The sequence below is a fragment of the Pinus tabuliformis genome, chromosome 2_2 (genome assembly GCF_031772625.1).
Source record: "Pinus tabuliformis cultivar Carrire ecotype Pingquan chromosome 2_2, CPIR1, whole genome shotgun sequence".
Taxonomy (NCBI): Eukaryota; Viridiplantae; Streptophyta; class Pinopsida; order Pinales; family Pinaceae; genus Pinus; species Pinus tabuliformis.
In genome coordinates, this window is record NC_142300.1 from 913299837 (window position 1) to 913326386 (window position 26550).

At 38.8% G+C, this 26550-nt stretch overlaps 1 protein-coding gene across 1 annotated transcript in view; it reads right to left on the reverse strand.

Annotated features, from left to right (window-relative positions):
• The window catches only part of LOC149195992 (serine/threonine-protein phosphatase BSL3-like), a 193846-nt gene that overhangs the window by 35476 nt on the left and 131820 nt on the right, over nucleotides 1–26550 (reverse strand). The window contains exons 11-14 of the mRNA XM_089405460.1: nucleotides 10531–10798; nucleotides 10101–10344; nucleotides 9805–9975; nucleotides 9454–9692 (exon numbers count right to left, since the gene is read on the reverse strand). Of these exons, the coding sequence (XP_089261586.1) occupies nucleotides 9454–9692; nucleotides 9805–9975; nucleotides 10101–10344; nucleotides 10531–10798 (922 nt within the window). The remainder of the gene's footprint in view (nucleotides 1–9453; nucleotides 9693–9804; nucleotides 9976–10100; nucleotides 10345–10530; nucleotides 10799–26550) is intronic.

Below are 26550 nucleotides of genomic sequence, written 5' to 3' on the forward strand. Positions count from 1 at the left end.
GTTAAGCTTTTTCTACCATATTTTTAGTCTTGAATTAGGTAGTTTGATCAAAGTTGGGCAATGTTGACTAATATCCCTAGACAATCGAGGTAGAGGCAAAGGCTAGACAAGAGGAGAAGAATCTAGATTCTAGATCATTAATGTACAATGGATGTTATATCTATCTTGATTTATGCAAAAATATGCATGTTTTCATGTCTTCTACAATTAATTTGGTATTTGGGATGTTTGTTTTGAGTATAAATGCAAACAAATATAAATATATATATATATATAGCAGACGCTTTCGCGAACGCTTCGCTTCCTAGATTTTTGGAAAATGACGCTTCGGCGTCCCCGCTTCCAAAAAACGCTTCCGCTTTGCTCCCGCTTCGTGCAACATTGCCCCACAAGACCGATCCACTCAGTATGGAGGCCGATCTGGTCCAGATCTTCATAAAATCAACAGAGGGCAAACACCACTGCATGCGGATCAGTCAGAGAATGAGCATTCATGAGTTAAAAAGGAAATCGAGGGATATCTTGGAACCCCAGCACAACACCAAAATCTTATATATGCAGGATACAATGTGCAGGAAAAACAATCTCTCCAGCAATACGGCATTATTAAAGATTCAACCATTATCCTAAACCTTCGACTACGTGGCGGGAGCACTGGAACAAGCTCTAAAAACACAGGTTCCTTTCGGGATGCAGTGAAAGGAAAAGAAAAAATGAAAATTAAAGAAGCACCACCATCAGAGGCGCCTGGACCCTACATTGTGGAACAAAAGCCAGAATCACCAACGCTACAAGTCGCTATGCCAGAGGTAACTAGTTTGCATTCTGATTTATGTAAATGTGCAGTTATTTGCAGATTTAATGGCTTCTGGCCAAAATCAGATGCCTTGCACCAATGGATATATACAACATGGACATCAGGCTGTGAAATATACCTTTGTCCCAAAGGTTACTTCATAGTCAAATTTAACTCAGAACAGGAACGAGACAGCATTATCAATCAGGGGCCTTGGTTTTGGGGCAGTGCTGGCCTCTTCCTTACCCCCTGGTTTCCTGAATTCGACACTAATACTATGAAAGTTTCAACGATGCCTGTATGGGTGAGGCTACATGGTCTCCCTCTACACTTTTGGCATCACAAAGTATTAGCTGCCATTGGGGATTCCCTGGGGAAATTCCTAAAAACGGATGAAGACAGAGTTATCAGGGGAATTTTTACTTTTGCCAGAATATGTGTAGAAGTGGACCTGAGTCAAGGACTCCCTGACCACATCACGTTGAACTTCAATAACTCACAATGGATACAACAGCTCGACTATGAGAACACAGCGTTCTGGTGCAGGGGATGTATGCAAACAGGGCACCTTCAATATGACTGCTCTTTTGCTCGAAAGGACACCAGGAGAACCAAGAATCAGCAAAAAAAGCCCAAAGGCTGGCAGCACACCGAACCAGTGGAAGAAGAAGACACAAACGTGGAGCCTACAGAGAATCAGACAGAACCCGATACTCTAATGAGACAGACATTTAGTCAGGAGGAGAACACTCCAGCTACACATTCAAGGACTCACATTGTGGATCTGCAACGAGAGCCACAAATGGAAATCAGCGGCATCAAAAGAACACATGGATCAGAGGGCTCGGATACTGACAAAGAACTCCAACTAATCACCATGGAAAATCAGCTAGCCATCATTACACCCACTCCCGACACAGGGGGTTGGCGACGGGTGGAGAAGAAGAAGGGCAGAAAAGTTTAATCTTACTGGAATTCTTTTTCCATTTCTCTATATCTTGTAGCTTCCTGTCATAACAGGAACAGTTAAGTGCAACTTTGTGATTTTCATTTACTCTGTTTGCTGCCTGGCTTTACAGGAACAGCCATCTGAATATGCATCATGCATCTACAAAATGTAATTTTATCAATATGAATAAAATTACGACTTTTTCCTAGGGGAAAAAAAAAACACTCTGATTACCGACTCCAATAAAACTTCAGCAATAATGCATTTTAAACCAAACACATGCAATCTAATTTTTATGAGCAGAAACACTGAAGACTAAATCTGAACTTTAAATGTTGGAAATAACAGTAAAAACCCACAAAAATTGACACCTGAGACTTTTAGGCAATGCCTCTGGAAAAACCTCAAAGGGAACACCATTAGAGAAGACTAAATTTTATTAAATGCTCAGAGAAATTTCTGAGTTTACAATAATTAATTTCTAGCAAAAAAAAGTTGTACTTATCTCAAAAATTATGCCCAACACTCTCGAAAATCGTGCCACGTGATGTCTAGAATTTCGTGCTTCTGTTGTACAGACTGTGTAGACAGCACTAAATGCACCAAAAAACAGTCTAGAAAACAATGCCCTTGCTGTCTCGATTTTTGTGCCAATTTTTCGTGTACAAAACAGCAACATTTCTCGCTAAAATTTGTGCCCTCTTAGCCAAAATTTTGTGCCCTACTTATTGTTGTACAGCATGCATTAATGGCTAAAAATATATTAGAAAAGCAAGACCTTTCCTGCTGCAAGCTGCCTTGAGAAATATGCCCTTCTCCTGCTGCCAGCTGCCTTGGAATTTGTGCCCTTCTTTGTTGTTGCTCCTATTTTTCTGCTCAGCCCTCTTTTCCTCTCTTACACTCTTGAGTGTGTGCCTCTTCACTTCCCCCATCTCCTTTTATAAAACCATTAAATCTTGCCATCTCAAGATCAACAGTTGTGACCAGTGGCGAGGAATCGGTCCTCGCCACCCCCCCCCGAAGGATCTGGAGACAGAACCGCATCCCTTACGGATCTGCCACTGATCCTTTGATGGAACCACAAAACCGACTTGTTTTGGCGATTCCTGCAAAATTGGATCTGTGGGGGCCTGATCCGCAGTTCTTGCTGCCCGATCCACAGATCCGGAAAGGATCGAGTGCAGATATGTGGAGGTTCGGGCATGTCTCCACCGCGGATCGCAAGAGGATCCGAGAAAAGGTGGACGATTCACATGGTTCCGCGAGGCTTTTTCTATTTCTTTTTTTTTTGGAAATTTCGCATTGTTATGTGAGGAATTGCACTTTCTGAATACACACAAAGTGCCCCTTGATGCTCCCTAGACGCTTCCTAGATTCTCCCTAATGGTAGTGTTAAATTCTTAAGGAAATAAAAGATAAAGGAGAATGTCACTTCTACTTACATTTTTAACATTACCATGAAATGACTCGGGATGTTAGAGTGGTTCCAACTCGTCATACTTCATATGGAGAAAATAGAATTTCATATCCCATCCAAAATTCAACAGACTTAACAGTTTTCAAGATCAATGGGAACGGTTTTTAGGATCAATGGGATTGTGGCGTTTCATTGGATTATATCATGTATGAGGGCATGTGATTGGCATTTAATCAAGAGCACCATGCCCTATATGTACCCCAGTGTTGGTGTTGTTGATTGTTGAACTCCTTTGTCATGGCCTTAGCAATTATGTACCCTTCACTCAAGCCAAAATCATTGTTAGGCATGTTAAGATTTCTCTACCATATTATAAGGCTTGGATTTAGTTGTTTGATCAAAATTAGGCAATGTTGACTAATATCCCTATAGAATTAAAGTAGAGACAAAGGCTAGACAAGAGCAGAGGAATCTAGATTCTAGATAGTTGATGCTGGAATAATTAATCATTGATGTACAGTGGATGCCATATCTATCTTGATTTGTGCAAAAATATGCATGTTTTCAAGTATTCTACAACTAATTTGATATTTTGGATGTTTTTCTTAATATAAATGCAAAAAGTTATAAATATATCTATAGTAGACGCTTCTGAAACGCTTCGCTTCCTAGATTTTTGGGAAATGATGCTTCTATCTCCCCACTTCGTCCTCGCTCTGTGCAACGTTGGTTGTGACTTAATCCCTCATTGAGATGACTTAAGTCACTTTTAGAAAAAACACTTTCTAAAATCACTTAAGTCACTCAAACTTTATAAAATCACTTAAGTCACTTTCAGTAATTAAATATAAAAAGCCACTTTATAAATAAAGTGTCTAGGAGGTGACACTCACTAAGTCACTTCTGCAGGCTAGGCAATGCCACTATAGAAGTACCCCCAATCTACAATTTCTAACACTTCCTCTTCGTGAGGGAGATACTTCTGGCACCTCTACCACCATTGGGATCTGACTTCAAGTCCATCGCACTGTTTACTATAGCATCTCCCTCTGAACCAGAAGCTCCCACTGACTCAACAACCTATCTTGCTACCTATCCCAGACTTGAAGACCAGTGTCAGTAACCCATGCTCCTAGGGGACTCCTCTCTCCCACCTTGAGCATCCTCTTTCGTCATCTCAAACCATGACGGTCTCCTGACCGAGCTAGAAGAATCCTCTCCTCTAGTTTCCTCTAGCACTACCACTAAACATGAGATCCATCTATACTTTTCATCCACAGTATGACCTTCTAGCTTGTACATCCTACCCACACAGATACCAATAACTCGTGTTGCATCCACACTCTCCCATTAGATAAATCACCACCCATCCATTACAAAATAGAACAACATATCTGTCATCCTTCAGAGTTTCCACGGAGAGGAGATTTGCTCACAGCTCTGGTACTCAAAGCACATGGTCACCCTCCAAATATCCTCCTGACTCCAACTGGAATTTCACATATCTAGTCCCTGTCATTGCATGTGTGGTGTGAACCCCACTTTCAACGCATGTCGAGTCAATGCCTATAATACTCAGGAACGTAGCTCTAGTCGTTGTCATGCAGTGTTATGCCTCATTGTTCACAAACCAAACTCCAGCCTTCTCACACTTAGCGAAACTACTCCTCGAAAGATGATACCAAGGAGAACTCCTCCTCCAACTTCTCTACAAACTCAGCAACCTCAGTTGAACCAGCTACTTGTCCTCATTCTCCTTCTTGCCTTTCTTCGTGTTTGGACATTGGCATGCATAGTGGCCAAACTTGTGACATGCAAGGCACTTGACTTTGCTCGTGTCCTTCCCGAAAGTAGATTCGTCACTTCCCTTTACATTTCCCTTGCCTTTACCATTTACTGCAAGGGCCACATTCTCTTCGTCACCCCCATCTGTCTTCACTTGATCCCTACTCATTGAACACTCTCTGATCTCTTCTTGAGTAAATTCATACCACAACCTGCTCCAATCTAGAAGATGCTCGACATTTCACAAAAACATCCCACTGCTTGGTGAAGCCCTTCAAAGCTATTCACACCAACTCTGAGTCTGAAATGACCTCCCCAATTGTTGCCAACTCATCTTTCACATTAGCAACTCTGGTGAGATAGGAGGCCACACTCTCTCCTTTGACCATCCTAGTATTAAGGAGCTTGTCCTTAAGGGCCTTTTTATTGCTCTTGTTCTTTGCCTCATACAATTTTTTTTGTGCATCCCACATTTCCTTGGTTGTTTCTCACCGAAAAGTAAAAAGAGGGGGTCTCTCACACCGTCCAAGATAATCCTATGCGCCCTCACTTCCTTCGCCTCATGAACATCTAGAGCAATAGGATCTAATGTGGGTACATGCACAACAGTGCTAACAAAGTTCCACAACTTGTTCTCCTTGAGAACAACTGCCATTCTCACTTTCCACTGCAAATTGTTAGAGACCCCTTCCAACTTGTCGTCGTCTCTGATACCGAAAGCCATCTTCCCCAACTGACTAACAGTCACTCTTCCCTTCACTTCTCCATCACAATCCCCTTTTTGCAATCCCTGGAATAAAATTGTGTCAACACCTATGCAATGTACTTCAGCAACCTTGCTCTGGTACCAAGTTGAAATTTCACCTGCAATGTGATTATCTCATGTAGGAATTTCTTCAAACACTTAAACAACACTCATATTTCCGAGTCCAAAAAATCTTCAGCGATAATGTATTTTAACCCAAACACATTCAATCTAATTTTTATGAGCAGAAACACTAAAGACTAAATCTGAACTTTAAATGATGAAGATAACAGTAAAAACCCACGAAAATTGACATGAGACTTTTGGGCAAAACCCCTAGAAAACCCCCGAAGGGAAAAACAGTAGAGGTGGAAATTTTGTTAAATGCTCACAGACAAATTCCTGAGTTTACAATTATTAATTTCCAGCAAAAACCAATTGTACTTGAGATGAAAATCTCTTAGAGAAGCATGCCCTTTCCCTATTGCAAGCTGACTTGAGAAATATGTCCTTGTCTTGTTGCTGTTACCTTGGAATTTGTGCCCTTCCTTGTTGTTGCTCCCCTCTTTCTCCTTGGCCCTCTTTTTCTCTCTTTCTCTCTTGAAAGTGTGCCTCTTCACTCCCCCCATCTTTTATAAACTTATTAATTACTAAAACCATTAAATCTCGCCATCTCAAGATCAACAGTTAAGACTTAATCTCTCATTGAGATGACTTAAATCACTTTTAGATAGTTAGAAGTTGAAATAAAATAAAAAATTAAAAATAAAAACTTTCTAAAATCACTTAAGTCAATCAAACTTTATAAAATCACTTATAGAAAAATTCACTTTTTAAAATCAGTTAACTGACTTTTAATAATTAAATATAAAAAGCCACTTTATAAATAAAGTGTATAGGAAGTGACACTTGCTCAGTCACTTTTGCAGGCTATGCACTGCCACCGCAGAAGTACCCCCAAGCTACAGACTACAGTTTCTGACATTTGCATCTTCAATAGTCTGATTCATGTTCACATGCCTTCAGTGAGTCTAAGCCTTCTACTTTTGAGAAGGCAGCAGCCCAACAAGTTTAAAGTGATGCCATGGTGGAGAAGTACAACTCCATCATGAAGAATCGTGTCTTGGTGATTGTATTAAGGCCTAACGGGAAATCAGTGGTCATTTCTCAATGGCTTTATAGTATGAACTCAAGCTAGCACTTCAAACATGGTACTAAAAGATTGATGAGTACTTGCTTGGCTTGTGCTTCACCAAGAGTAAGGAATATTCTAACTTGTGCAAGGTACTCGTTGATGGTGAGTTATTCATCTTGGTGGCTCTATGTGGATGATCTATTTCGTGCGATATTGAAGAAGCTCATAGAGATGTGCAACGAGGACCTTGTTTTAGAGTTCAAGATGAAGGACATAGTGACAATGCACTACTATCTGGGATTGGAGATGTGGCAGTAACCTAGAGAGATATTCTTTGGTCAGGGCAAGTATTTGATTGATATTGTGAACAGATTCGAGATGGAGAATTGCAGACCAATGTTGACACCTATGATTTCCAACTTGAGAAAGATTAAAACTTTTGAAAGTGAGTCTGTGGTACAAGCAGTTGATAGGGACCTTGATGCACCTAGTCAACACTAGATCAGATATTTGTTTTGTTGCAAACACCCTATGCCAGTTCATGGTGGATCCGAGGAGGGCTCATTCAGCGGCAACAAAATGTGTGCTTAGGTACTTGAGAGGTACAGTGGAGTATGGACTCAGGTAGCTCAGAGTTGGCAGAGTGCAGTTGCAGGGCTGCACATTCAAATTGGGTTGGGAGTGCAGTGGTCAGCACGAGTACTTGAGGTTGTTGTTTTAGGTTGTGATTAGCTATGATCTTGTGGTTTAGTAGGAAGCAACACTAGGAGGCACTTAGCACATCAGAGGCTTGTTGCATGGCTGCAATTCTGGCGAGTTGTGAGGCCATATGGCCTCGCAAAATGCTCTAAAGTTTATTTGGTCTTGAGATGGGACCTATGATGATTCATTGTGATAATCAAAGTTGCGTCAAGCTTTCAAAAAATCCAGCGTTTAATGACATATCCAATCACATAGAGATTAGGCACCACTTCATCAACACAAGGTCCAAAGAGGTGGTGTGAGATTGCAGTACATATCCACAAATGAGCAAGTAGCAGATATTCTCACCAAGCCTCTAGTAAGGGGGAAGTTCTTGTTCTATAGGGGCAAACTGGGGGTGGTGGAGAATCCCTTCCTTGATAGGAGGGGCAATTGATATTATCGCCTCGGGAGGTCTTCTACATAGGCTTGTGTCTAGCATACAGGAAAAGACGTCCTATTTAGGTGGTTGTTCGAGAGGAGCAACTAATATGATTCCTTTCCTAAGTTTAACTTGGGAAAAAAGCATTAATTAATTTAATTAATTAATGGTGGTCAATTGAACAAATTTCTAAGGATAAATATTTAATTTTTTAAGTAACTTAGATCTAATCTCAATGGGTTAGGACTTAATCCTAGCCGTCTATCACTTTGGGTATTGAAGCTTAGGTATTTTGTTCAATTTGAAATTATAAAATGAGCCTAATAGAGAGGCTGAAGACTGAAGAATAAAGAAAAATTAAAGAGAAAACAAAAAATCGGACAGATTCCAGCAAATTTGCATGAGCTAAGTTCAAGTTAGTCAACAAGCTGAAGAAATCGGTAAAATGTGCAGCTGGGAGTTCGAGCAAGCACAATTTTTGTAGATGAAGAGCACAAGAGGGCCAAGATTTGCTTGAGTTAGAGGCCAACGTGCGCCGCAAGATTGGAGAGGCCAAGAGGGTCAGCGCGAGTTTGTGGAGTAGTGCTGCAAGTGTGGGGAAGCCAAGAGGGTTGAGACTGCACTAGTAGAGGGCTATGTCACAAGGTTCATCGAACTTTAACCTTGAGGTTCGAATTTTGGCGAACCTTAGAAAAGTTTTGAGGTTCAATGAACCTCATCAAACCTCATATCCATCGACAAAGTCCATAGATCAAAACTCATAACCTCATGTCACAACTCAAGCTTGTAATTTATCCTTGCAGTTTCGATGTCTGTGATAACATTTTTTATGTTTGCTGATTTTGATTTTTTACTATTTTATCCTATAATTCATTATAACAGACGAACCTAATGGCGAACCTCGATCAGAAAATTCCAACTCAAACCGAACCTAATCATTGCCGAACCCAAACCATGTGACATTGGTAGAGGGGCCATGCTGCTTCAGGATGGCCAAATTTGTGAGAGATGGCCAGCAAAGTACAAGGCGAATATATGGAGGCCAATTTTGCCAAGCTCCATTAGCTGTATTTTCAAAGGACCATTTTCCCTGGCATGCCCTTAATTTTTCTGCAAATAATTTATTGAAGACAAATTTGGAGGGCAAATTTCTGCTGTTTGTGTGTGACTTTTGCTGAGTATTTCCGCTGCAAAATTATTGAATTAAAAGTACCAGATTATTTCTCTTTTATAGTTTTTGGAATTTATTTACTGCAGAAAAATAATTTGCTGGGTAAAATATTTTCTAGGAGAAAATCACTGCAAAGAAACAAAATTTTGAAACTGGTAGCTATAAATACATTTTTACAAAAATATGTTGTTACAATTGTAATAATCACTGATAACACAAATACACGATTTTCCATCTGTATATCCACACAGATAAAATGAAACACATATCAAGTTGACAATACAATACGAGTAATGTAATCCTTAAAACTACAGACATATAAGTATACTTACGTTATATCTCCTGCTGTTGATGGAGCACCATACTCATCAAACAAACGCATTAGATCCCCAAACTGACCATGTAAGTCCCCAAATATCTTTACTGGGGCTCTGATTTGCAAAACACTTGGCTCACGTGAAAATATGCGTTCTGCATGATCACAAAGCTCAGCGATTTCATTGCAATCTAAGAAGAATTGCCGGCGCACTGGAGGCTTCCAACCACGAGGTTTTAACAAATATGCTAAGATCTGCATACATACAAGGCAGTTTCAAAAGTCTGTAGCAGTTTTTAAGACTATATGGAGAGTTATGAAGCAATATTTCCCAATATTGAGGCAAAAAGAGCATTTTATTACTCACTTTCTTAGGCACACTGTTAATTGACATCTGCCTGTCCAACAATTTTCTGGCTGCATTAGCACTTTCAGGTGTTCCATAGCTTACTCGCCGACCTTCATTTTCAAATTGGTCTATTGAAAGTGATCTTACCATACCACCTAAGGCTCCACCAGTTTCTGCTGCAACAACAACCTACAATGGTGGAAACAAATAAGCTAGAATTCTCTAGCACATGATTTGTCTGTAACAAGCTTCTGAGTAGTGTTCCTAACAGGAATAGACAATCATTTACTATGAGTTAGGATGTATCTCAGTACCGCTCTGTGATGAAGTCTAACTCCAGTAGGTGGAGAATAGTTTGGCATTACTGCATCCTGGGGCTTGCTTGGTGTAGAAAGTTGTTTCCCACTTATTGTTGCCTCTCCTCCACGATCTCTATCAGGAGGTTGATCTACATCTCCGTTACTCTGCCGTGCTTTTACAGCAGCAAGAGTTGCACTGATAGCTTCAGCTTCTGCAGCTGAAGCCTCCACTAGAGACTCTACACCTTTACCCAACCTTCTGCAACATAGAAAATCATGTGATGAAGGATTGCATAATTAAGAATTCATTCACAAAGTAAAGGTATTTATCTAAGAATCAGACTTACAATTCATCTTCAATTACAATGAATAGGACTAAAATTCAACAATACTGTAGAAGATGGCACATTTCCTTTCTCTTGTTATATTGTTGGAACTGGCTTACCTTGAAATAATTGCATTTTCTGTACTAATATCCCTGAACATATCACCATTAATAGGAGGTGCAACAGGACTTCCCAACACCACTGCACCATCAGAGACAGGCTCTGAGTGTCTTGCCCGTCCATCAGCATAAGCATATTTCCCTAGATTTGTTCCTGGTTGTGCACTAGCAATTGCTGCTGCCGCCACTGCTGCTGCATGGGATGCAGCTGGTGTTGTTTCAGCAGCCGCAAGGTCTTCAGCTACAAGTAAGTCATCCAGCAAATTACCTGTACAAGACAGTGATGAAAAATTGTAATGAATGAAAGAAGATTCAAGGTCTAGTTCCCCACGAAGAGATGTGCATCTCATTGTTATAGGATCCTACACAGAAATAAATGCATGGAAATCCATAAAGACAAAGTTCATGAAACACAATAGATAGAAATGCAAGTTGCAACCAAGCCACAGCCTTTTCTCCTTTAATGCTAGTGACATAAACACAAAAAAACAACTACACACTTTTGCAGGTAATTTCCACAAGAATTTTTCCCTGCTACTATTATTTAGTATGACTTTGTCTTTATTTTTATCTTGAAACAAGAATTGGTTAAGGAGCAGAACACGGGAGAGTCAAAATAGTCGGCTCAAGAGATCCAATTGAATGGAATGGAATTGTTTTGGGGAGAGGGTGACGGTGAATATACAACTTCTGTTAGTAAACGCAATGTGCATCTGTGAGTGTAACATGTGCAAAACTGTTATATAAAAAATTAATTAATTAATAGTTATTCGGCAAAGGGCATGATCAAAGATCATGCTCATTCACCAGGAGGCACCCAAGGCAGTATAAACTATAAAGCTAGGATCCTCCCACAAATTGTAATCATCTTCTATCTGTTTTAATAATAATAAATATAAATTTGTCTTTCTAGTATCGGAGCAAATTCGGTTCTCCGGCAAGACGCTACACAGAAGTATCAATCCACTCAGTCCAGCCACATCCGAAACCCCTTTATTCCTCCACGCCACTCCATCTGCGTCCACCCTCCACACTACCGTGCTATTTGCATCCACCACACTGTGCTTTATAAGCCTCCCTTCCGCTGCCCCCGCATCCACAATCACCGCATTCACTGCATGCAGCCCTGTTCGTAGCCCGCACCCCACCATATTTTCGTCGACATCTTCTGCCCTTAATCACCTGCCCACCTGCGCCACCTGCCACCATCTCTCTGTCGTTGTTCCTATCGTTCGATCTTTATTTCCTGCCGCTTGGTCGATTAGACATCACCATGCCGGTCAGACAAACAGCGTGACCGGTCATTCAACCCACTTAATATTTTATTTATTTATATAACTATATAGTTTATATATTATAATTATAATTAAACATTAAAATAAACTAACAAAAAAAATCAAATTAAGAAGGAAAGTTAAGCTAGCGGACAAATATACACCCCCACAAACCCGTTCAATGTTGTCAATGACAATGACTAATTTCAACAAAAAATTGGTTGATCTTGCGAATAGGATTACTAGCCACTCCGATGATTTTAACCAAAAATTAGTCGATCTCAAGAGTAAGGTTACCGAACATTCCAATGACATCAAGAAGCTTCAGGATACGACAAATCGAATAGAACAACAGCTCGGGCAGAACCATATCAAAGCCGAAATGAATCATAATCAGACAATGGCAATGCTGACCGTTATGTGTGACAGGATGAAGATTACACCCGAACAACTATTCCAGGATGATGGAGGTAATCAACAGCACAATTCGTCAGATTCAACAAATTCAGCAGATTCTCATGAAAAAACTGAGTCTCCAAAAAAATCATCCACGCACCGTCAAGAAAATAGTAACGCCACTTTTTCAAATAAGCAACTCTAGAATTCATTCACCAATCAATACCCTCTTCTCGCTCCACCGTAAAATCGAGTTACCCAAGTTCGATGGTAACGAAAAATGCAGCGTTGCATGGTTGAATAAAGCAGAAGAATATTTCGCGATTTACGATATTGAAAATGATGACGAAAAAATTAGGCACACTTCCATGAAAATGGAAGGTGAAGCATATAATTGGTATATGTGGTGGAAGAAGACGACACTCTATATCAGATGGAGAAAATTCAAGGATGCGTTCTTTAAAAGATTCCAAGGTGTTAAGGAAGAAGAGTTCTTTTCAACACTCATCAGATTGCGACAAAAAGGAGATGTGGATGAATACACTCGAGAATGGGAGACCTTAGCAACACGAGTACCCTTAGCAACATGAGTACCTGGGTTATCAAAATCTCATCTAATTCAATCATACATCTCCGGACTTAAAACTCATCTACAAGTAGAACTTGAGCTTCATGACATTACGTCGATAGAAGTATCAAGACAAAAAGCGAAAGCTACTGAAAGGAAATTTGAAAAAATATTGTGGTCAAAACCGGAAAAATTATATTCGAGACGAAGAATTCCCTAGTTTGTGAACACGGATAATACAATATATGGTCCACCACATCTTCGTGAAAGCGAAAAATCTAACATGGAAATGCAAAGGATAAAATTAGGAAAGTGCAAACGCTGTGGCAAAAAGTGGGACCCTAAACATAGGTGTGCTAAAGGAAAAGAGTCAAAGAAGCTATAAAAATGTGAATCAATTAATGATTCAAACAGTGATGAATCAGGTATAGAAGGAATAGACGATGCCCCAAAATTCTCTCCATAATTAGATGACGGAACTATTCTGCAAGTGTCATTATCAGCTATGACAGGTATATCACAACCCCAGACTTTAAAATTAAAAGGACATATAAAGAAGAACAACGTAGTGGTTCTCATCGACTCCAGTAGCACCCACAATTTTTTAGATTCAATCATGGCAAAAAGACTCCACATTTTCACCTTCCCCATGCCCAACATGAAGGTGATGGTAGCCGACAGTAAGAAGATTGAAAAGGTAGGGAAATGCCATAAGGTCAAATTGCAGATTCAAGACTTTAATTTAGAATCCCCATTCTACATTGTACCATTAGGAGTAGTAGATGTGGTCTTAGGTATCCAATGGCTACGAACCCTAAGAACTTACTCTACCAACCATCAAAAGTAGTTCATAAGCTTTAACTACGAAGGGCAGAGGTACAAGTTATACAAATTCCAAGCACCAAAAAATCAAATCATGTCATCATCCTAGATGATGAAAATGATTCGAAAAGGAGCACCAGCTTATGTAGTACAATGTCACCAATTAGAAATGCTATCTGCAAAAGTGATCAGCGAAGAGTCACCAAAAGTACAAAAGCTAATTCAGAAGCATGAAAAAGTATTCCAAGACTTGCCCATGAAAATGACACCTAACAGGGAAATCAGGCATACAATAGAAGTCAAAGCAGGATCAGACCCCGTCAACATCAAGCCGTATCGATATCCACATCACCAAAACACTGAAATTGAGAGATTAATCCGAGACCTTTTAAAATGTGGGATCATCTCGAAAAGTAAGAGTCTGTATGTTGCTCTGGTGGTATTGGTAAGGAAGAAGGATGGATCATTCAGGCTATGCATTGATTATAGAGAATTAAACAAAATAACGATTAAAAGCAAATTCCCAATTCTCTTTATCGACGAAATGTTGGATGAACTACATGGCACAAAATACTTCTCAAAATTGGACTCAAGGTCAGGCTATTACCAAATCAGAATCAGGTTGGAAGACATAACAAAAACTGCGTTGTGAACACACAAAGGTCACTACGAATTTCAAGTAATGCCCTTTGGGTTAACCAATGCATCAGCAACATTCCAAGCCGCTATGAACGAGTTATTCCATCCATATCTTAGGAAGTTTGTATTAGTATTCTTTGATGATATTTTTATTGACAGTAAAACTTGCAAGGAGCACCTACAACATTTGGATGAATTTCTTACACTACTGAAAGAGCATCAATTCTACGCCAAGAAATCCAAATGCACCTTTGGGAAGGAAGAAGTAGAATATCTCCGACATATAATATCCCATGAAGGAGTAAAAGTGGACCCTAATAAAATCAAAGCTATAAAGTAATGGATCAAACCAGTTAATATCCAAGCTAAGAGGGTTCTTCGGATTGATTGGATATTACCAAAGATTTATTAAAAACTATGCACATATAACCGCACCTCTAACAGACCTTTTAAAGAAGAATTCATTTAAATGGAATGAGGAAGCCGGAAGGTGTTTTGAAGAATTGAAGGAAGTTATGTCTAACGCCCCGGTATTGGCAACTCGAGATTTCTCTAAACCATTTATCATTGAGTGTGATGCTTCTAGGTTCGGTATAGGTGCAAATAAACTGCAAATAAACATTGTATACCTCTAGATCTTAAAAATGACGCAGCTAGGGCTACCGGAAACCTTTTCGCGTGAAACGAAAGGGGTTCCTCACTGGAACAGATGCTCCCAACACAACAGAACATTCCTCTCGGTCCGAAAGCAGTCAGAAACAGTAGATCTAGGAAACGGTTGTCGAATGCAGTTCTACCGGCTTCAGATTTGGATCACCAACGGACGCGGCCCTCAAATAGCTTTGATACCATGTAGGAATTTATAGGGTAAGTTGCTCAGACAGAACACCAAAGGACACCGCTCACAAACAGATCACAGATCAATACACCAGTACTTTTGACGTGGTTAAAACCCTCAAAGAGGGAAACAGTCCACGACCTGAGCCAACGCGGCCACTTCAGGCAATTTATTAATAAAAGAATGAAAATTTACATAAGCTTCTCTCATGCATGGTTAACCTACAAATGACCCTCCATGCTCTTTAAATAGAGATCATGGACCAATCGGGTGTTAAGCCACGGATCAAGTGTCGGTAATACCGAGGAGAGAATGAACCATCGGATCACTACGTATCGTGACCGTCGGATTGTAAGTTACAAAATGTACATAGTAAAGAAACACACTTTACCTAACTCTATACTAGACCAAGTTGTACTTAACTATTTCCTATGTGTCAGAATATCCTAACAAATCATTCTTTTGGAAGGGGGTGAGTCATGATATTCATAAATATGTAGCAAAATGTGACAAATGTCAAAGAAATAAAAGTGAAAATATTACGACACCTGGATTACTTCACCTCTTAAACATTCTGAATCAAAAATGGGAAGAAATATCAATGGACTTTATTGAGGGATTACCTGTATCTGAAGGCAAGGATAATATTTTCGTAGTAGTCGACAGACTCACCAAATATGCTCACTTTATTGCAATGAAGAAATCAGACTCAGCTAAACAAATCGCTGAGATATTTTGCAAAAAAATTTATAAATTACACGATTTTCTGAAAGTCATTGTGAGTGATAGAGATGCCAAATTTAAGGGTAATATTTGGAAGGAACATACCTAAATGTGAATTCTTCTTACCACCCTCAAACAGATGGAAAAATGGAGTTTGTCAATAAATGTTTGGAACCTTACCTACGTTGTTACGCTATAGAAAAACAAAATAAGTGGGTTCAGTGGTTGCATCTCACTGAATGGTGGTATAATTCTACTTATCATACGTCAGCAAAAATGACTCCATTCCAAGCTTTGTATGGGTACGAACCTCCGAAATGGAAGGATCTAGCTACCGTCCAGACAAATCTACCAGCTGTTAAAAACCGGCAAGAAGAAACCCAAAAAATCATCCAAACCCTAAAAGAAAATTTAAATCATGCAAGAAATCGTATGAAGCAACAAGCTGACCGAAACAGAACCGAGAGAAAATTTGAAGTTGGAGAATGGGTATTTATCAAGCTCCAGCCATACAAACAATTGTCCTTGAAACAAAAAGGAAAAAATAAATTAGCACCAAAGTTCTATGGACCATACCAGATCAACAAAAAGATCAGCCAACTTGCATATAGTTTAAGCCTTTCGCATTCACAATGTCTTCCATGTATCCTGCCTTAAAAGGGCACTGGGCGACCATCAATCAGCACAAACAACGCTTCCATCCTTAGATGATGAAGGAAGGGTCATTTTAGAACCATAAGGTATCATCTCTACCAAGGAAAAGAAGCTTCGATCTCATGTAATCAAGGAATACTTGATCAAGTGGAAGGACTTACCAGAAGAAGAAGCTTCTTGGGAGACTGAAGCATTTCGTCAACAACATCCGTCGTTACGTATGCTTTGGGGACAAAGCATTTTTTGGGAGGAAGGCAATGATATATAAAAAAAATTAATTAATTAATAGTTATTAGGCAAACGGCATGATCTTTGTTCATCAAGAGGCACCCAAGGCAATATATAGTCAGGAGCCTCCCACAAATTGTAATCATCTTCTATCTGTTTAAATATTAATAAATATGAATTTGCCGAATATCTAAGTTGTTTGTGCCAAAAACAATGGAAAAATAAAAGCCCAGAGTGCATAAAATGGATGCAAGAAATTAATCCATCATTTAGAAAAGTCCTTACAAGTAAACATGGTGAACATATCTTTGGTTGGACCAAAATGTTACCTTGTAAAATAGTCGCCAACCCACATTTGAAACCCAAATGTGAATATTTAAATCAAAGTCACATCGTTCAGGTTCAGGCTCAAGTTCAATAACTATGAAATTTGATTTGAATTCCAACTTTTCAATATCAAGATTAAAATGACAAATAATAGTGTTAACAACTTAACATATTACATTTTTAATAGGGGTGGCAGGAGTAGATGGGATCATTCTTGATCCCAGGAGAAAACAGGAACGGACTTATGCATGGGATTTAATGACAGCAACAAATAATCAGGTAGCTGTAGAGGTATATTCACTTTTCTTGGGACAGCTGTCAATAAATGCAGGGAGAGTGAGGACCTTGATTGTTATTGGCAATTCCAGCATCATAATCAAATTTATAACTCCAAGAAAACATCATATAATAGCAAATTTGCCTATCTCATTGCAAGAATACAAAAGACCTTTTGGTTCAAGGAGGTCATCTTTTTCCAGGTTCAAAGGGTTCTTAATCGACAGGTCAACATCCTTGCAATTGAAGCTGTGAACCAAATGAAGGGTCCCTAAACAAAAATAAAGCTACATATGTACAATCCATCCCCTAAGTTTTATCCAAGGTTGCCTATGCATGAAAACACATCACAAATCCATTAACCAGCACTTGTCAATGGAGACAAGAAATCATATTATATCAAGCAGAAAGCAGGATGTGGAGTGCATCACCTCTACGCCAACCTTGCACATGACACTTTTACAATCGGCCAACAATTTGAAGCTTCTTGTGAATTCTAGGATCATGTGGAATAATGGCTCAATATCCAGGTGGCTTGTTTGACGATAGCTCTTGGTGGTGGCAAGCTCCAATTTCGTTTGTTTCTCAGGTAAGAATTCTGAAACAATTCCTGCCGGTGCTCCATGGATATTGTTTAGAGTAATGAGTTCAGTGCTTGGCGGTTTTCTTCTTGATCTGGGGATCTGTTGTGGTGAGGTATTCTGGTGATCTGTTCCAGGGATCTATCCAGATGCTGGATTTTTAGGGTTTTGGGTTCTAGTTGGAGGTTTTGTTTCCTTTATGGGCTCTGTTTGACTCCAATCTTGGATTTACAGGCCTGCTACCCGTGACCATTCTATTCTCTTGTGTGTCCAGTTTCATTTCTAGACAACAGTGTAGTTACCTTCTTGGGTTGGCATTGTAGAAATTTTAAGGTTTGTAGCACACCCTCCATTTCAGTTGTTTTTATGTCATTGTTTAATGCCCACAGCCCACATATGCTGATGTATAAACATGAAAATAAATCTGAACTGAAACACTAATAGGCTACCTCTACTTTTAACATTTCACTTTCAGCTGATAAAGAAATAAGACAAGCATGAACAGAATTTAAGACACTAGGATTTTTGGTCAAACACTGACCCTGGAAAAACCCACAAGGGGAAAACCAGTCTAGAAGGAGATTTTATTGCTTTTTCTCAGAGAATTAATTACAGCATTTAAAACACATCAAGGTACTTATCTCCCATTGAATTTTGTGCACAGCCTCCACTAGAAATTCAAGCCACAATTCAGGAAATATCTTCTCGAACTGAGTGCCACAGATTTGGAACTTCTGCTTGGATTTTTGTTCCTCATCTTAGCACTAAAGGTCTTCCCTCAAAAATCGTGCCAGAAACAGACCTCTGTTCTTTGAATTTTGGGCCTCAGAATCTCTCTGCAAACTCGTGTCAGTCAGCCCTGACATTTCGCCTCAAATTTCAGGCTGCTGTTCAGACATTAAATGCTGCTAAAACCCCTTGAAAACTGCACTGAAACTCTGCCTGCAACTTCTGGATAACCGTTCCACTGTTTCAACCTGAGAACACGTGCCAGATTTCCTTGGGATTCAAGCTAGTCTCCTCTGCTTGGAAACTCAGGTTCTCCTTGCTGTAAGTTTCTCTTCTCCCTCAGCAATCTTCAGCTATCACAGCCTCCCCTTGTTCCCTTCCTCCTTGCTCTCTTCTCCAACAAAATGTTCATGAAGAATGAGAGCTCTCTATGCCTTTTTTCCCTTTTTAGTCTCATTATGTTGAGAGAAGCCCTAACCCTATGATCAAGGGCTGAGATTAGACCTCAGCTCTCCTCGATCAAGGGTGGAGATCTAATCTCCCATTGACCTCCTTTTCATGTCTTTCCCCTCATTAATGAACTCCCTAGTCACTTTAATGTTGTTTTGTACCTTGTACCTTTTTCACATAAACTCAACTTAGAAACATAAAGTGACTTTAATAATATAAATTACATAGTACTAAGTAACTCATAAAGTGACTTTAAGTCACATGACTTTAATAACTCATAAAGTCACTTACTAAAAAGGTGTTCTCATGTGTTTTCCTAGGCAGAAAGGCAAAAACAATAGGAAACACCCCTTGGTACCTTTTCTCAACAGGCATCCCATTCTATTCTATTGTGTATGCTTTGTGGGATAATACAGGTTGGCTTTCTAGAATTTCTTTGGGTGCTTTTTTTTCTCTCTTGACTGAATCAACAAAGGAACTTTCTGAATATGAATTATAGGGAAGCCCAAGAGTTGCACAGTGTGTTTCACAATCATGAAGAATTCATAGACAACAATAGAACATCAAACTTCTCAGTGACCACCAAGCTTCATGAGTATAAGCATCAATGTATATAACAAATGCGTTAGTTATGGGCAATCTTGTTCAGCATAGAAGCCAAATTCAGGCTCTGAAATATGAATGTTCCATGATAAGGAACATGGTTTGCAATCTTGGTAAAGCCTCACATTCAGCTACCTCCAATTTCAAAATGTGACTGAATTCAACACCAGAAGATCTCAAGGTAGAAGAAACAGTACACCAAATGATAGAAGATAACTTAGGTATCCAGGAATCTCATGTTATGAATATAACTATGTATAAATAATAATTAATAAGTGTAGTTAGTTATGAAAAGGCATATCTTAAAAGGACATAATTGCTCATGAAGGAGCACCTTCCCTAGTATATAACCCTCATTTGTAACCACAATATTATTTATCCTATAATGGCTATTTACATATTCCAGATATTCTGAATATTTTGCTGAGTACAAACCTTGTTCGTTACATTGGTATCAGAGCCTCGTTCCAATCCCATCCCTTGGCCATCAAGACTTTGTCAAGTCTGTTTTCGTTGTGATTGAGGCTTTTAACCACTCAAACTTTTTTTGGAGGTTGTCCATTCTGTCGTCAGGCCTTTGGCCATTGAAAAAGAAAATATAAATATACATATAAAAAAAGCATATTATATATATAAAGAGAAAAAGGGAAATTAGAAATAATTATAATAAAAAATTATAAAGAAAAATGATTCAAAGAAAATATAAAATAAAAAAAGAGATTGTATTAAAAAAGCAAAAAAAGAAGTCGTCGCCCATGCAACCAGCCCAGCCTTCACCGCTGCAACGCCCTGCCGCTGCCACTGCATCATCTCCACCGCTGCTGCAAATTCCTTCCCGCTACAAATTCAACAGAAACAAGAATATAAAACAAATTTCACAAGTTTTAATTAAATTGCAAGGAACGCATGAACCATCAAGGTGGAATTTTTGCATCTCCACCATCCAGTCTGGTGGAGAAGTGAACTTCACATTTGAAAAAAGAAAAAAGCACAAAAAGATTAATCCATCATTATTCTACCCGGCCTATCTGTCGGACACTTCATAAACGAGCATTTATTAGTCAACCAGAGTGCACTCCCTAGGCTACTTGGGAGCAAGACTGAGGAGTGACATTTTAAAAAAGCTTCCAAGTCGGAAGGGATTTTTATATAATATATATTTTTATATATTTTGATCCATATATGCAACAAAAGCATGTAGAATGATGAATTAGTGACAAAAAACATAAAAATATGGATTAAACCATATAACATCATTCATCTAGTAGTAATAAACTTCATCAACCACAAGTCCACAAATTACAAGTTTTCATTTATATAGCATGTAAGGGTGCACATAGCAAAAATATCATCGAGTGCAATCCATCTCTCAACCGAAAATACATCAAAAAATAGTCTCTAGGTGGCCTCTAGCATCCACAAAAACCATGCTACAACAAATACCTACATATCATCAAAATCATTGCCTATCTTGGGATTTTTGTCATTAATGTCACCCTCTAAGCATTAACATAAGATAGAAAAAACGTAGCATGTCAAGTCAAGATGTTGTTTGAGTGATGGGTACATTTTTAGTAGGGTCATGATATAGGAGTTCGACAACCAATGCCACTAACATAAAGGTACATGGAGGGCTTGGTGCTCTTGATTAAATATGAGTTTCATACCCTAGTACATGACAAAATCCAATTGAAACATTGAAATCCCCCAATCCTAAAATCCTGAAAAACTAATAAGTTTGTTGGATTTTGAGTGAGATTTAAAATTCTACTTTCTCCATATGAAATCCAATGAGGTCAGAACCACTCACAAGCATCCCAAGTCATTTCATGGTAATGTTAAAAATTTAATTAAAATGATGAAAATGAAAGATAAAGAAGAATGTCATTTTTGAGAGACAGCTAGCAAAGTACAAGGGGTATTCAGTCCATTTCTGACTGTCTTAGAAGTTTGAAGGTCATCCACAACATCTAGCTAGCCACGCAATGAGAGAGAGGATGAACCATCAACATCGTTGCTCCACACTCATGCTTGCCATCTCTAAGACCAAGGGGCTCCCTAAACTGATAAAGATCGTCGGGAATTGATTGTCGACAATCCTGAACCTACTAATACTTGTTAGAGGCCAACTCCTAAGGATCATAACAATATGACATCCAATGTTGGGCCCCTTCCTACAACCTGATGTTATTGGATTTATGTTTGTTTCTTGGCCATGAGTTGTTGACTATGTTGTTTGGTTACTCTTTGAAACAATATATATAAGGGAAGATTTAACTATCACGCAACAAGAGGAAAGAAGGGAGGAAATGTCAAAGGTTAGAGAAGCAAAAAATGAGGGCAAAAGAGAATGGTAGTACAAAGGCAAAGCTGTAATTGCTTGTTTTAGACCTCGTTCTAAAACAGAACAGCAAGTAGAAAAGAAGATAAAACAAATTCTTTAGTAGGAAACCATGCAGCAAGGTTAGTATGGGCAAACAAGGATGAAGACTCAACCTTGAGTCTTGTATGTCAAAACAAATAGCAATCAAGTCATACCCAAGTTTCCTTAAGTTTAGTTTGTTGGAATTGTAGAGGTTACCCATGGAGACGAGGACCTGAGTTAGGACATATTGCAAAAAATAGGGACATAATTGGTCTCACAAAAACACATGAGCATGAAGGGTGTGAGACACCTTTGTTTGTAGGATATATGAATATGGCAATGTGGAACAAGGCAACAAGAAATGGCAAAGGACATGGGGGTATCATGGTCATAGTAAGAGAAGAAGGAGATCGTTACATTCAGCTATACAAAGAAGATACAAATAAACAATTCATTTGGTTTAAAATATCAAAAAATGGGAATCACATTAGAATTGCAGCATGTTATTTTTCGCCGCAAGTTTCAAAAACTTACAAAAGTAGAGGGCTTGACCATAAAGACCCCTTTGCAGCCTTAAAAAAAGGATATTGCAACACATTCTCAACAATGTGAAGTCCTTCCAGTGAGAAATTTCAATGCTAGGACTGCAAGTGAACAAGCTAGCATTCTTTGATGTAAAAAAGATTGTGATCCTATTTGGCTTATAGAAGAGAGTAATCATCAATGGGAAAGAATTACAAAAGACAGCAAAGGTTGCAACGTTTTTGAGGAGCAGTTGCATACTCTATGTGGGGCATTTGATTTAGTCATTTGCAATGGTTTGGCTGGATGGGCAAAGTTTGGCAATTTCACTTGTACTACATACAATGGAGGTAGTAGATGTACTTTTCTCGCATGGTCTTATTACCCACCATTTTGTGGGTGATATCCTTAGATGGTCCTCAGTCCGCAGCCACCAACTAGTTCGTTGTGCCATTTCTCTGCCACCTCAGCCAACCATGTGGTCCCTCACCCATCTGGCATGATTGTATGTTTGAAGGTGGGCCTCCCGAACCTAAAGGTATGCCTTGTCATTTGGTAATTGAGTATTCTAGTTTGCTTATCATGGACACTTTTGGATATGGATTAAGGGGGAAATTTGGTACAAAGAGTGAGTTGGGTCTGTGCTTCTGTGCCCTAGAAATCTGTTGGATGTTACCCTTGGAACATAGTCCCGTGGGATCTCCTTTATTGACATTTGGGTTTTAGGGTGGTACTACATGGGAAACACCAATTTTGGTTGTCTGGTCCCCCTCCCTCATCCACATACATTACTCCTCTTCCATTCATTATAGCACCATTCATCACGAACCGTTTTGCAAATGGTATTTTCTGGGATGTTGATATCTGGTAGATCACAAACCACCTTGAGCCTGCATGCTTTTCTTATTTGAGAAAAGCTTAGATGCCCCAATCTTCTATGCCATAACCAGTGTTCATCTGTTTTGCTTACATAGCATTGTTTCTATCCTCCTTTTAGTATATATAGATTGCTTGGAGTTCTTGTACCTTTGATTACGATCTTTCCTATATCAAGCTCACGAACCACACATCTGTTTGATTGAAACACAACTTCATTTCCTTGATCACACATTTGACTGACACTCAACAAGTTATGTTTTAAACCATCAACATACATGACATTTCCAACTTTAACCTTTTCTTTCAAATAAACAGAACCTTTACCTTTAATGATAGCTGGTATGTCATTTCCAAAGGAGACATTCTTTTCCTTTTCTAAAGCATTATATGATTGAAGTTTATCTTTATCACCTGTCATGTGTTTAGAGCATCCGTTGTCAATGTACCATTGATTTTCTTGTCCTTCTGTAAACAGAGCTATGCCACATCTTTCTGATTGATATTCCTTCTTTCTCCATACCTTGGGATTTGATGATGTTTTCTCCTTTTGAATTGTTGGTCGAAATTTGCTTTTGCATTCAGATTCTTCATGACCAAAGTTATTTCAAAATGAACATTCAATTTCATCTTCAAGAGGAGAAAAGTTATTATAAGAACTTTTCTTGATTCCTGTCACGCTCCTTTGTTTTCGTGCTTCTCTAATCATGATAGTTTTGTACGCAACACATTGAGCAGCCTTATGACCAAAGTTATGGCATGAAAAACATTGTCCATTAAAGAAGTTTCTGTGATCATAAGATCTTTTGGTATTGTTTACCTTTTGGTTGATGCTTCTATTGATGTTCACCCTTGGAGTAAAATGAGCATGATTTACCTGAGGAGTACTTTTAGGCTTTTGCTGAAGATTGACGCACTATTCACTGGTCTTTGCTGCATCAAGATAACTTCTAGTGATGGCTGACAGCTTTTGTGATTGGGATGTTTCTCCAGTATATCCAAGACCGGTCTTTATAAGAGGAGAACGCTAAACCTTGATGATTTCATTTAAAGTTTTTGATCCTTTAGCAAATCTAAGATTAAGAGATTTTGTCTTCTCAAGTTCTTTTCTTAGACCCACTACTTCACATTCTAATTTTTCATTGTGTTTTTCTCTTTCAGTGAGTTGATGTGTCAAAGTGTCTATGACCATATTATTTTCTTCCAAACAGATTTTAAGTTGAGTGATTTCTTCAATAAAATCTTCCTCTTCTAAAGCATCCATAAAATCATCATTGTCATAAGCCATGAGCAGTTTAAATTCTTGTTCAGATTCATCTTCATCACTATTAGACATGCCATCACTATCTTCATGAGTATAATAACTTTTTCTATTGACAAACTGTTCTATTACCGTTTGCAGATTCCTTTCCCTTTTCATGATTATCTTTATGAAGACATTTAGCAACATAATGCCCAACTCTACCACAAGCAAAACATTTGAATGGTAGCTTACCTCTGAATCTTCTGGAAACCCGTTTAAGCTTCTTAACAAAGTTTACCTCATCTTCTTCTGAAATATATCCTGATTCATTGAGATCTTCCTTTTCTTTTCCCTTTGTTGCAGCTTTGAAACCGGCTTCTCTAATATCTGATGGACCAGGCAGTTAAAATTCCATGAAGTTGAACAACAGTAATAGATTGAAGATCATGCTTTTCTTCTATGGAAGATACTTTTGACTCAAATTTAGAAGACAAAGATCTCAATATTTTCTCTATGAAAGTAGCCTCCTTTATTTCTTCACCCAAATTCTTCATACAATTTACAATCTCATCTACTCGTCAAAAGTAACTAGCAATACTTTCATCACTATGCATTTTGAGAGTTTCATACTATATTCTGAGAGTTTGGAGCTTAGCATGTTTACCTGGGAGTCTCCTTCGTAGCTCTAAATGATTTTGCCCTATATCTCTTTGGTTGTCTTGAGTTGCATGACTTCGACGAATTCTAATTCTGACAGACTTCCTAATAAAGTATTGACTGCTTTGGCATTGGTTTCGTATAACTTCTTACCTGTTGTATCTGTAGGTATTGCTGCTGGAAATTGGTATCCTCCATCCACAATTTCCCAAACATCAGCTCCAAGAGACTGAAGATAGGCTCTGGTTCTTATCTTCTAATATACTAAGTTGTTTCCGTTGAAGTTTGGTGGTCTAATAGATCACATGCCTTCATGATTGTTCATCTTGAGAGATCTCCCTTCAAGCGATCAAGCTTCTTCTGAAGGACCTGCTCTGATACCAATTGTTGGAAATAATACTGAGAGGGGGGGGTGAATCAATATTTACAATTCAATAACTTTTCATTTCACAATCAGATTTATATACGCTACTTTAATGAAGTGAACTCGCATGTGCACGCAACTGTTATTAAAGAAACCACCATATACCCAGAGAACTTATGATTCACTTAATTCATCATGTGTTGATCTTTAATCAGTGCATCAGTACTTTATTAAATAGTAACTATGAACAGTAATAACATAATAAACCATCACACATAAGCAACACACATGACCCGATGCGAGAGAACAACCACCCGATGTTGTCATCGTTGTCTTCTTTTTAATATAAAGAAAATTTGTTTACAATCTTGTACTGGTGCATACTCATACCAGTATGCAGGCACCCACCTGTAGAAGGCTACAACCTTCTCTTGTTCTCCAACCTTCTCTCGTTCTCCAACTTCTACTGGAAGGGAAATACAACCCCTAGCTCTTGTACTTGCCGATATGTTTACCAGTACGTAGGCACCAGCCTACAGAAGGCTATGACCTTCTCTCTTCCTCCAGGGGCCACGTTTCATAAATTTTCAGACTGGATACCCCTGGTACATAAGCACACAACTAATCACCACTGCATTAACTGCATCTACCAACAATCAATCAATCTGAACAGTCAGAACACTGTGTTGAACCCAAAAACCTGCATCATCAACCAGAACCAACTGTAACCTCACAAATCATATGTCAGAATGTATACGCTACTTCAATGAAGCCAACCTGCGTGTATACACTACTTCCTTTAACCAAACCTGCGTATACCTCCAAAATTACTGAATCATAAAAACCTCTGAATCAAAACTGTATTAGCCAGTAACATTCTAAAGA